General features: G+C 40.7%; 1 protein-coding gene across 1 annotated transcript in view; it reads left to right on the top strand.

Annotated features, from left to right (window-relative positions):
• The window catches only part of RYR3 (ryanodine receptor 3), a 1,295,770-nt gene that overhangs the window by 789,921 nt on the left and 492,423 nt on the right, over window positions 1-13,426 (top strand). The window contains 4 exon segments of the mRNA XM_063948019.1: window positions 651-811; window positions 1,033-1,069; window positions 1,293-1,456; window positions 2,057-2,222. Coding sequence (XP_063804089.1) covers window positions 651-811; window positions 1,033-1,069; window positions 1,293-1,456; window positions 2,057-2,222 — 528 coding nt within the window.

Genomic DNA, 13,426 nt, shown 5'->3' with positions numbered 1-13,426 from the left:
GTTTAATACACAGGGTGGGGTGGATAGTGAAGTGGGCTTAATATTCATAATTTTCTGGTGGGAGGGCAGCTTGCTTGACTGCAGATATCTCCAGTTCCTGGAAATAGATTTCTTAGCTTTCAATGGGGTAAAACACTAGAGTCCCATCTTTCTGGGGTACTGGGGATCAGAGTTCAGGAGGCAGAGCAATCCACCAATGAAAATAGAAAACTACATTCCAGGCGTGTGGAGCTGGAGCAGGGACCAGCTGCTGGAAGTCTGATATGTCTGGTTCTGGACATAGCAGAGACAAACTACCAGTATCCACATAAAGGCGAGAGTCCCAGCTTTTGTAGTATACCCTCAGAAAAACTCTTAAGTCAGACAGAACCCGAGATACAGTATCTGGCTGGGAAGAGCAACTAACAAGCTTGGATGGGACCACTGCTTAGAAGTCGGATGTTTCTGGTTTCCTAGGAACGATTTTCAAAAATCTGGTACCCCTGGAAAGAGGGGACCCTCAGCTATCAGCGTAGGACTTTTAGACTCCTGTGGCCCTTGGGCAAGTGCCCATTGAGCCCAAATGAATAGACGGCCCTGAGTATAACCAACGTTTCTAGGCTTCTAGGTGTTTATGTTTAATTTGTTCATGTGTACTTTGTGATTTTCAGGTGACAAGGAAAGATGGGACTGTAGAAAGCCCTCCAAGCTTGAAAGTTACACACAAGACCTTTGGTACTCAGAACAGTAATGAAGATATGATCTACTGCAGACTGAGTATGCCTGTGGAGTTCCACTCCGCCTTCAACAATGAGGAGCACTTCCAGAAGCGGTACAGTGCTTTGCTGCCCATATTCCCAATTGCTTATGCCTTCACCAAATGAAAGCCACTTTTCCCACTTATGCCGGACTTGTTTATGAATCTACAGTATATCAGCCAGTTATGAGCAAGCAATCATAGGTCAAGAGGCAGAATGTAAACATTTATATAAATGTAAACATTAAACTTAACTTTACTATGCTTTTATTCATTTTTTTACATTCTGTTTTTAGAAACCAACTTCAAGAAGCGTCCTCACACACTACCACTGTGAGTCTTTAATCATTTCGATTGTTTGTTATCCAATGTAAAGATTCATGGTTACAAAATAAAATGTTCAGCTTCTGCGTCTTTGCGTTGCACAATATTTGTTTTACACTACCATATTGAAATAGAGTATAATTTGTTTTCAATTTGGTTCAACCACAGTTTAAGAATCTGTTGTATGTTTTCAAATAATCTCCAGTTGTTACATATTCCTCTTTTTTTTTAGTTGTATTATTACTCTGTTCGAATATTTGCTGGTCAAGATCCATCTTCTGTATGGGTAGGATGGGTGACTCCTGACTACCACTTCTACAGCAAAAATTTTGACTTGAACAAGAACTGCACTGTGACTGTCACTTTAGGAGACGAGAGAGGCAGGGTGCATGAAAGGTACGACACTATTGTTGTATACGTAGATGTCCCGAAGCTGCAGCATGCTAGTCCGGAATGGGTGGGTTTCTCACCTTACCTGTCCTTTTGATAAATTACACTATCCTTGGAGCTAAATGTGACTGTGCCTTCAATATACGCATTACAAGTGAATGTATTACAGGTTGAGTCTCCCTTATCCAAAATGCTTGGGACCAGAGGTATTTTGGATATCGGATTTTTCCGTATTTTGGAATAATTGCATACCATAATGAGATATCATGTCGATGGGACCTAAATCTAAGCACAGAATGCATTTATGTTACATATACACCTTATAAACACAGCCTGAAGGTCATTTAATACAATATTTTTAATAACTTTGTGTATTAAACAAAGTTTGTGTACATTGAGTCATCAAAAAACAAAGGTTTCACTATCTCACTCTCGCTCAAAAAAGTCCGTATTTCGGAATATTCCGTATTTCGGAATTTTTGGATATGGGATACTCCACCTGTACCACAATTATTTACATGTAATATCATTATTGACACTGTTGTACAGTAATAACACTGTCCTGTTTATTCTTTTTTTATAATTTGTTTTCTTTGCAACTTTCAGTGTTAAACGTAGCAATTGTTATATGGTGTGGGGAGGTGACCTCTCTACTGGCTCACAGAGGTCAAGTCGTAGCAGTGTAGATATTGACATTGGGTGCCTTGTTGATCTGGCCGCGGGGCTACTGTCATTCACAGCCAATGGGAAAGATCTTGGGACCTGCTACCAGGTATTATTATTATTACTACATGCGTGTAACTTCTTTTCTTATTTCTAATGTTTCTTTTGTGTCTGCTGTCTTTTAAAATAAGATGTATCCCAACATAGGGAGCAATCCAATTAGTTGTGAGTTGCAGGTTATTTCACAAAACTCGCAGGCAGTCACACAAATGTACGCTCCCAAGAATTCTCCAGTCCAAATCAAAATGCCTATTTGCGGTACTCACAGCAATGGTTTACTTAATTACTTTAATTGTTGGCCGTATGCAATGTGTGAGAAGTGCATGAAAAAGTGGGGAAACCTTCCTAGACCCCCCAAAAGTGATAGTTTTGTTTGCAGAACTATACAGAAGGCTGTTAGTGGTCATCATAGACGTGCGCAGCACATTTTATTAGGGGGTGCACGACTGGAGTGGCGTGCCAAGTACCATATATTAGCGGTCAATGCAAACTAAATAAAATAGGGAATTTGATTAAATAGAGTGTACAGTGAGGGCTGGCATTACTCCTGCATTAAACCTAGCAAGCTGTAAGCCTGGGACCTCGCTGACATCTGTTTGTTGCCCCCTACATTACAGCAGATATATTGTATTGCCTGTATTGTAAATTACTTAAAAGAGCTGGGAAGGTGGGTGTTGGTGGTTTATTTGCCTTCAGTAATATAGAAATATAGTCCGTGAAAGGCTGCGGCACTCACAGGTCTTGTAATCCGTCAGCAGGTTATATACTTGTCCACCTCATCTTAGCAGGACACTCCAGTCCATATACAGGTCAAAGTTTCATTTTATTACATAAAATTTTGTATGTCCCGCCTGTGTCCTGCTAAAATGAGGTGGACAAGTATATAACCTGCTTACAAATTACAAGACCTGTGAGTGCCTTTCACTAATATATATATATATATATATATATATATATATATATATATATATATACAGGTTGAGTATCCCATATCCAAAATGCTTGGGACCAGAAGTATTTTGGATATCAGATTTTTCCGTATTTTGGAATAATTGCATACCATAATGAGATATCATGGTGATGGAACCTAAGTCTAAGCACAGAATGCATTTATGTTTCATATACACCTTATAAACACAGCCTGAAGGTAATTTTAGCTAATATTTTTAATAACTGTGTGCATTAAACAAAGTGTGTGTACATACACAGTTCATTTATGTTTCATATACACCTTATACACACAGCCTGAAGGTCATTTAATACAATATTTTTAATAACTTTGTGTATTGAACAAAGTTTGTGTACATTAAGCCATCAGAAAACAAATGTTTCAGTATCTCACTCTCACACCCAAAAATACCGTATTTTGGAATATTCCGTATTTGGGAATATTTGGAAATGGGATACTCAACCTGTATATGTGTGTCTGTATGTATGTATGTATATATATATATATATATATATATATATAGTTATATAGTGGTCATAAGGAAAGTACTGGAAATTTTTAAAGGGAAAATTTTAAAAAAGGGGAAAAAATACGCTGATGAAATTTGGGGTGTATAAAGCAACAAAAAAGTTGATTTTGGTTTAATTTGAGGACATTTTATTTTAACCCCCATAGAATGACATGTAATTATTTGATTTAAGGGGCCCATATATCAGTAATCAATTGGGACAATCTGATGTTTTGCAGATGATTCTGTCAATAAATTGGCATTGTACTGTATGGAGTTTACAGATTGCAGATTTCGTTCACAAATCGATTGGGATTGTTAAATCAGGTTTTTCAACATGTTTAATTTCACATATCAGTTGGGACTGTAGATTGCTAGTGTATGGGTAACAATCAGCAGATCTGCAGACCGTTTCTAGTAAGCTGATGAGTCTTTCAAGATTGTCAGATCTGTTTAACTGAAAATGATCTGCAAATCATTGAAAAATATCTGTAATGTATGGGCAAAGTCAGATAGATTGGGGAAACAATATATCTGCGGGGAAAAAATCACAGGATCTGTGAAATAATAAATTGTTATTGCTGATGTATGGGCCCCTTTACTAAGATAATTGGAAATTTCCAGTTGAATAATTAGTTATTGGTGTGTTCAAGGGGTTCTGCACGGTGTCCCAACATTTTAACCTTAAACTAAAGATTTTCTCTACCATCTTTCATCCTTGGTCAGGTGCGAATGGAAAACTGTGAGTTTACTTTGACTGTTTCAATACAAGTTTCTACTTGGATTGAAAAATTTGAATTTGCAGAGGAAATGGCAACTCGCTATTTGCACCTAATAGGATTGACCCCATAGAATTTAGGTCCTCATTCCGAGTTGTTCGCTCGTTAGTGGTTTTCGCAACGGAGCGATTTGTCGCAAACTGCGCATACGCAATGTTCGCAGTGCGTCTGCGCCAAGTAAATTTGCCAAAAAGTTAGGTATTTTACTCACGGCTTAACGAAGAAATTTCTTTGTTCTGGTGATCGGAGTGTGATTGACAGGAAGTGGGTGTTTCTGGGCGGAAACTGGCCGTTTTATGGGTGTGTGCGGAAAAACGCTGCCGTTTCTGGGAATAACGGGGGAGTGTCTGGAGAAACGGGGGAGTGTCTGGGTGAACGCTGGGTGTGTTTGTGACATCAAACCAGGAACGAAACTGACTGAACTGATCGCAGTGGCAGAGTAAGTCCCGAGCTACTCAGAAACTGCAAAGAAATTTCTATTCGCAATTATGCAAATCTTTCGTTCGCAATTCTGCAAAGCTAAGATTCACTCCCAGTAGGCGGCGGCTTAGCGTGTGCAAAGCTGCTAAAAGCAGCTAGCGAGCGAACAACTCGGAATGAGGGCCATAGGCTTCTGTGTATTTTTTATTTCACCTGAATGGGACAGTGATAGTATTTATTCGGTTGAACATATAGCAGACTCCTTTTTTCTCAACTTTAGTAATGGTGTTATATTGTGATATGTTTAGCTTACTGAGTAACTTTTAGTATTATTGTCACTTGTACTGTCACCACTAGCAGATAAATTATATTTCTGTAACAATGTATGCCATTCCAGAACATTGCACAAGAAAAATCTGCAGAGATAACCAACATTTTAAAACGTATTATATGATAAAGCTATGATTGGGTTGTACTCCGGCACATTTTATATTCTGTACTTACTATAGGATTTTACTATGTAGCATTTCTGCTACACTTATTAAGTCGGTATTCAGTTTTATCTTACCATGGCTTGAATTCTTTATGCAGCAAATCTGTTCAGAATTGTCTGACTGTGTTGCCTTTAGCCCAGGTGCAGTAGCCTGACCCAGGATAATTAAGTGAATTAAGCAATAAATATTGGCAAATGTTACCTAGCTGCTAAGATAGATACAGGGAACAGTATAAGTTTGAATAAATAAAATAAAGAGAACACACACATTAAAGTCACGTTTTATTTTTGTTACATGACATTATGCTACTTAAAAGTATATACCAGAAGGAAAATTTACACATTTGAGGTCACATCTACTCTTTGTTCTTCACACTCATTGGTAGAACTGAACTTGAACATATCAGAATGTCACTTTGAGCTTGCCAATATGTAGTGCTAAGCATATTTTTCTGCTGGAAGACAATTAGAGCTTTAATAACAATGAGCCTTAAAGCAAAATAATATTGATTATTGAGAGGCTGTGAGCAAACTAATCTTTCTCTAGCATCCATAAGGAATATTGGGGACACATTAGTACAATGGGGTATAGATGGGGTCCATAGGAGCCAGTGCACTTTAAATTTCTTGCACTGGGTATGCTGGCTCCTCCCCTCTATGCCCCTACCCACAGGCAGTTATGAAAAAAGTTCCCGAGAGATTTATTCAGTTTATTTAAAAACGTTATTATTTTCGGTATGCTGTTTGGGCAACAGCATACCTGCCTGCGCCATGGGAGTTGGGGGGGGGGGGGGTACGGTCACCGGCCTCGTGAGGTGCAGAGCCGCTTCCCCGCTGCAGGACCACCATCCTGAGGCGCTGTTTATTCAGCGGGGCGCTGCACCTTAGCTGTTGCAGTCGCAGCATACCGCACACCCCTAACGCTGCCTGAAGGTGATCGTCGGTGGTGAGTACACACCGGGGACCCCGCTAGGGGGGTCCCCCAGTTTACGGTGCAGCAAAAGCGCAGGTGAGGCATGCGGGTCGCTCCTGGGGGGGACCCGCTGTAGCCCCTGCGTGACACTGGCTGACGTTAGCTGTACTTAACATTTATGTGACACTACAGCTTATTTAGAAGACATAGCCAGTATAAATATGTAACAGTAGCTCCGGCACCATTACGGGGAGCGGAGCTATATCAGAGCGGGCTCAGCGGCATTTTGGCACCTTCCTCTGTATAAGCAGCAGCTTCACACAGCTCCTCCGGTCTGTCACACGCTGGATCCTGTTTGAGTAGGGGGAGAGCCGCTATTTGTGCACAATATTCCTCTAGGAGAATCCTAGTTAGAAACAGTTTAACTGATATATCTATATAAAAATGCTGACGGCCTCACTGGAGCTCTGCAGCGGTGGTCCTCTCTTACTATTTGTCTCCTCTCACATGCAATAGGGCAGGCTTGTTTGTAAAAGAATATATAGGGGTGCGCTGTCAAGAAGCTGCTGGTGTAGAGGGTGGTAGGTTCCCAAAACACCCAAAACAATATGAACAATATAAACAATGATCACCAGCGCTTGGTTGCTTATAAAATAAGTGGCACTAAATTAGTAAATAAAAACCTGGGACGGTAGGTTAAGTTGAAAATATATATAAAAATTACATTTATTCAAAACATATACTAAAAAGCACAGAAGTCATTAAAACACAATTATAAAAATCATAACTCATTCATATGTCGTGATACATTATATGTCCCCTCATCTGAGAACTTGTATCATACCCCGGCTAGGACTCCCTCCGGAAATGAGTCCACACTGGCTGGTTGGAGAAATAATGAAGCGGTGGAGTTCAATAAAATCCCATTTAAGCACAACAGAGCAAGCGTTTTTGTAAGCAGATAGGGATGACTTCAAATCCTCCACAGGTGATGATGTTCGAGGGAAAAGCTGTCCAATTGTAGCCCTGAGGTAGAGTTGGATGGAATGTCCAGAAATATTGAGGGGATTTAAATGGTGTGTCCGGCAATCTCAACGCGTTTCGCTGGTATTGACAGCCCAGCTTCCTCAGGAGTGAATGAGGGAGTCTGATCTGGGACTCCTTATAAACCTCAAACAATTAGTGAAATCCTAGACACCTGTGATTATATTAATTCAACAAACCTAACCGTCCATGGAAATACATAAAAAGTTATCATATTCAAAATGTTATTGGTCTCATATGAAAACACATGGGTTAATATACCAAAACGAAAATTGGAAAGTGTTAAAATATACATTTATTGGAGTTCATTCTGTCTGGTCACGTGACCCGATTCTGCTTTTATTATTATTGGTATATTAAGGTCAGCTGACAAGTCCGACCTGTATTCCTCTCACACAAAGGTTGGCGTGCAGACGCCAACCAGAGGCGGACCCGCACACCCCCCGAATGCACCAGCGGCCACCCCCACGACGCGCAGCCCGAGGCGCCGACCCACGTAATTGTGCACGTGATCAGCACCCGGACACCACACCATGGCAACGCGGCCGCCGGCGCACCCGCAGGACACGGACCGTCCCCGGCCCGCGCGTGCACGCCAGCCTGGCGATCCCCACAATGTCCACCTTTATGGGTACTTATCAATACAAAAATAGGATCTTTGGTCTGAAACTCCTTGGCGAATTTTGGGATACACATTTGTTCAATATCATAGATCTTATATATATGGAACTCAGAGATTATTATTTTTTCTTCTCAAACAAAGAAAGCACACATAAGTACAGGTAATATGCACATATATACACATACAAGAATTTAACTTTTGTAAACTATTGACCAGTGGCAGAAATATGGTTACATGTAAATCAATAGCCATATCTTATTAGAGAATATATTCAGAAGGATAATCATAAATAACTATGCTGTAACGATCACTAAATGTTATTAGTAGGCTCTATAAGACACTCAAAAATTCATACAGAAATTATAAAAATATAATATTAGGGAGAAGGGAACCAGAAAGCCCTATTACAACTAGTGATGAGCGGATTCGGTTTTACTCGGTTTTACTTGGTTTTACTCGGTTCTCAAAACGGCATCTTATTGGCTCACGGATGTCACGTGTTTTGGATAGCCAATAAGATGCCGTTTTGAGAACCGAGTAAAACCGAGTAAAACCGAACCTCGCTCATCACTAATTACAACATTAAATCTTGAAATCATCCATATAAGGTATTGTAAAGAATAAATGTATATATAGAAATGCCTCATTAAAGTTTGTTTAACAATAATCTGTCAATAATAGGGACCTACAATTGGACAGTAATGTGACATAACATGAAAAGAGAGAAGAAGAAAAAGGAGGACAAAATACTAAAAATAATGTTTCCTTATCTAAAGTACTGAGTTGAGCTCTTTTGTTTCATTGAGGCCGTCAGGATGTAGGGAGTTGCACTTCAACATCCAGTAGACCTCTCTACTGCACAATTTGTTGAATCGATCGCCACCTCTGGCTGTTGGTGCAACAGATTCTAAGCACATTATAGTAAGGCTACTAGGGTCATTGGAATGTATTTTATTAAAGTGTTGTGAAACACTATGTGTGATGCAATTCTTCATGATGTTGCAACAATGTTCCATAAACCTGATATGAAGAGGTCTTGTGGTTCTTCCCACGTAACAGAGGCCACAGCCGCATTTATGGAGATAGATGACAAATTTTGAGTCGCAAGTCATGAAGGATTGCAGTACATACTCTTCATTGTTTAATGGTAAATATATGGATGTGGTTTTTCTAGGCATATAAGAGCACATAGTGCATCTTGTTTTGCCACATCGATAAAAACCACATGGTCGCTGGACTAACCAATTGTGGTCTGGAGTCTAAGCATCATCTTTGGTTGTTTTTAGATGGCTTAAAGATAGTTTTCAGTGTTTTATATTTCTTATAAATCACTTGTACATTATTTGGTAATAATTTTCCTAATATAGTGTCCTGTCTAAGAACTTTATAGTTACGGGAAATAATGGCTTTCATTTGTCCTGAACATCTATTGTATTTGCTGATAAACGCGAATTGTCTATCTTCTGTCTCTTTTTTAGGGACCTGAAAGGGTTTGCAACCTTTATGCTTTTCTAATAGGTCACGTCTGTCCATATTGGAGACCTCTTTTAAAGCTTGTTCCAGTATAATTTCTGGATATTCCCTTTGTCTGAATGATTCAATCAATCATATCATTGGCTTGTACATGAAAGGTGTCAATTTCAGTGCAGTTACGCCTCAATCTCATAAATTGTCCCTTCGGAATATTGCGTTTCCAGGGGGCATAATGGGCACTTCTATAATGTAAATATGAATTGGTATTAACCGGTTTAATATAGTTAGAAGTAATGATTTTCCCCTCTGCTGTACTAAGGGTCAAGTCCAAGAAGTCAACTTGTTCTTGACTATATGTGGAAGTGAAGTATAAATTATAATGATTGGAATTAAGTGACAAAACAAAAGTGGAAGCTGACAGAAAATCCCCATCCCAAATAATAAAAAGGTCATCTATATAACGGCCATAGAAGACCAGGTTCGCATCCCAAGCTCCGCCCCACACGTGATGATCCTCGAAGTCACCCATGTATAGGTTGGCGTAGCTGGGAGCGAACCTGGTCCCCATGGCCGTTACCATCACCTGCAAATAATAAGAATCCGAAAAGAGAAAATAGTTATGATGAAGAATGAAAGAAATACAGTCCAAAAGAAAAGTGTTGTGTTCCACACTGAGTTCACCATCTGAGGACAAACGTTTACATATGGAATCAAGACCTTTGGAATGAGGAATATGGGTATAGAGTGCTTGGACATCTAGTGTCAGAAAAGGATTACTTTGTTTCCAGGAGATATTATGAACTTTGTTAAGAAAATCGGTTGTGTCTCTCAGATGGGACCTCAGTGTGGAAACCCGTGGTTGAAGAAAGGAATCAATGTAATATGAGAGATTGGATGTAAGTGAATTGATACCAGAAATAATAGATCGACCTGGGAGTGAGGTGAGGGATTTGTGTATTTTGGGGAGAAAGTAAAAAGTGGGTGTGACCGGAAATGAAGGTAGTAAGAATCTGTGTTCCTCCTTGGAGATGACCCCTGATAGAACAGCACAGTCCAAAAGAGTACGAAGTTCTTGTATATAAACCTGTGTGGGGTTGGATTTAAGTATCGAATAGAACGGAGTATCACTTAATTGTCTAAATGCTTCATTGATATAGTCTTCTTTATTCATTATAACCAGTCCCCCTCCCTTATCCGCTTCCTTAATGATTATGGTGGTATCCTGAGTAAGTTGTTTAAGAGACCTTTTTTCTTGTCGGGACAGATTGGACTGGTGGTAGATTTGTTTTTGTTGTTTTCCAACTAATTCTTTGAAATCTTCTAAGGTGATTTTGTAAAAGGACTCTATGCAAATACCCTTTGCCGAAATAGGAAAGAACTCAGATTTTGATTTAAACGAATTAGTGGGTTTTTGTATATCAAAAATCTTTCTGCATGCTAAGGTGGTTTCCTGTTCTGTAGTTCCTCTAGGGTGGAAAGCATGACATCATCATTGGAATCCAACAGTAAGGGTAAGGACTCATCTGTGTGTCGTTCGAGACTCCTTTTAGCAAAGAATCGCTTGCGACACAGAGTGCGAACATACCGATTTAGATCAACATAAAGGTCAAAAATGTTAGGTTCAGTAGTTGGTGAGAATTTCAAACCTTTCTCCAAAAGAGAAATTTCTCGGGGTATGATACAATTTCTCCAATAAGGGGACATATAATGTGTCACGACATATGAATGAGTCATGATTTTTATAATTGTGTTTTAATTACATCTGTGCTTTTTAGTATATGTTTTGAATAAATGTAATTTTTATATATATTTTTTTAACTTAACCTACCGTCCCAGGTTTTTATTTTACTAATTTAGTGCCACTTATTTCATAAGCAACCAAGCGCTGGTGATCATTGTTTATATTGTTCAGGCTTGTTTGTAACTCAGTCTGTGTTGTATGTGTTATTGCGTGTTACTCCATAATGGTGAAACAAAAATTATACAGTGTATGTAATGCCAGATTCTCCCCTCCCTCATCTGGCTCCTTATCATGTGAGCAGTGTAGTCAGTCATCACAAAATGCTGACAATGTGGAGAAGAGTCACAAGCCCTCCGGCTGGGGGCTATCAAAAATATGATTTATGATATGTCATCTCAATTAACTGCTAATGCCAATAAAACACAAGAACTGCAACAAGCAGTAGCAAGTCTAGCTGCCAGGGCTGATGCCCCCCATCCCCCACTGTCTACTACAGGTGCACATAAACATGCTTTACCTGCATCCTATCAGATACTGATGATGATATACAGGTTGATGGGGATAATGTGGACCCCATAAGTGGGGACTCCACCCCTGCACAGTGTATTGAACCCCTCATTTTGGCTATAAGGAATGTGCTAAAGCTCCCCCTGGAGGACGCTACAAACCAGCAGTCATTTTTCCTCCCACAAGACAAACTGACAGTCTCTTTTCCTGATTCCAAGGAATTGGATGATTTGTTTAAATTAGCTTGGAAAACTCCTGATAAAAAATATCAGGTGTCAAAATGATTTTTGCATACCTTCCCCTTTGCCCCTGAAGGCAGAAAGTTCTGGGAAGAATCTCCAGATGTAGATGTCTCTGTCTCTCGCCTTTCCAAGAAGGTGGTACTCCCTGCCCCAGGATCCTTTACGGTAAAGGACACGGGGGATAGGAAAATTAAGGCCACACTGAAATCTATCTACACTGCTGCTGGTGTATTTCAAAGACCAGTCATTGTAGGTTGCTGGATGACACATGCAATTCATTCCTGGGCTACTCAAATTCAGGAGGCTCTCTCGGGGGGATATGACCCTGGTTACTACAGTTACTTTCCTCAAACACATTCAGGACACGGCTAGAGTCCTCTGTGACTCCCTAAAAGAGATTGGCACTATTAATGCAAGGACCACTGCTATGGCTGTATCTGCACGCAGAGCCATATGGTTGCATCAGTGGATTGCAGACGCTGACTCCAAACGCAATATGTAATCTCTTCCCTTTACAGGTGAATGGCTCTTCGGAGGTGAAATGGACGCATGGCTTTCCAAGGCCACTGCTGGAAAATCCACATTTCTTCCCTCTGGGGCTCCCCCTGCTAGACGTACCTACCCGGGACCATCTACCCAGTCCTTTCGGTCCACCAGATTTCGATCTAGGACCAGGGGTGCCTCCAATGCAGCTAGAGGCACCAGAGGTAAGCCTAAGAAACCAGCCGTTGCCGGCTCTCAGGAACAGAGCACCAGTTCAGCATCCGCAAAAGCTTCAGCATGGCGGTGCCCGCCCACCCGAGAAGATCTCGTGGTGGGAGCTCGGTTACATCACTTCAGCCACATCTGGGAAGGTTCCTGCCAGGATGTCTGGGTAAGAGACCTCATCTCTCAGGGTTACAAGCTGGAGTTCGACGGTGCTCCTCCTCAACAATTTTTCAAATCAAGCTTACCAGCTTTGGAAAATATGCGTGTTACGCTGCTACTGGCCATCACAAGTTGGTCCAGTCCCAGGTCATTCTTCCAGTGCATCAACAGGGACAAGGTTACTACTCCAGCCTATTCGTAGTACCAAAACCAGATGGGTCTATGAGACCAATTTTTAATCTGAAGTCCTTAAATCCTTACCTGAAGGTTTTCAAATTCAAGATGGAATCTTTTAGAGTAGTGATCTCAGGCCTGGAACCACAGGAATTCCTGGTATCACTGGATATCAAGGATGCCTACCTCCATATCCCGATTTGGCCTCTTCATCAGGCCTATCAGAGGTTCGCCCTGCTGAACGATCACTACTAGTTCCAGGCGTTATCCTTCGGCCTGTCTACTGCTCCGTGGGTGTTCACGAAGGTGATGGCGGAAATTATGTTTCAACTCAGAGTCCAGGGGGTCAACATTGTCCCTTACCTGGACGATCTCCAGATAAAAGCAAATTCTCGGGAGCATCTTCTGCTCCATATAGATAGTACAATACAACTTCTGTCTCACCACAGGTGGATCCTAACTCTCCAGAAGTCCCACTTGGGCCCGTCTCAGCGACTCCTGTTTCTGGGTATGGTACTGGA

Source organism: Pseudophryne corroboree, chromosome 12 (genome assembly GCF_028390025.1).
Source record: "Pseudophryne corroboree isolate aPseCor3 chromosome 12, aPseCor3.hap2, whole genome shotgun sequence".
Taxonomy (NCBI): domain Eukaryota; kingdom Metazoa; phylum Chordata; class Amphibia; order Anura; family Myobatrachidae; genus Pseudophryne; species Pseudophryne corroboree.
The sequence above is the reverse complement of the archived record's forward strand: the minus strand, read 5'-3'. Positions and strand labels throughout refer to the sequence as shown.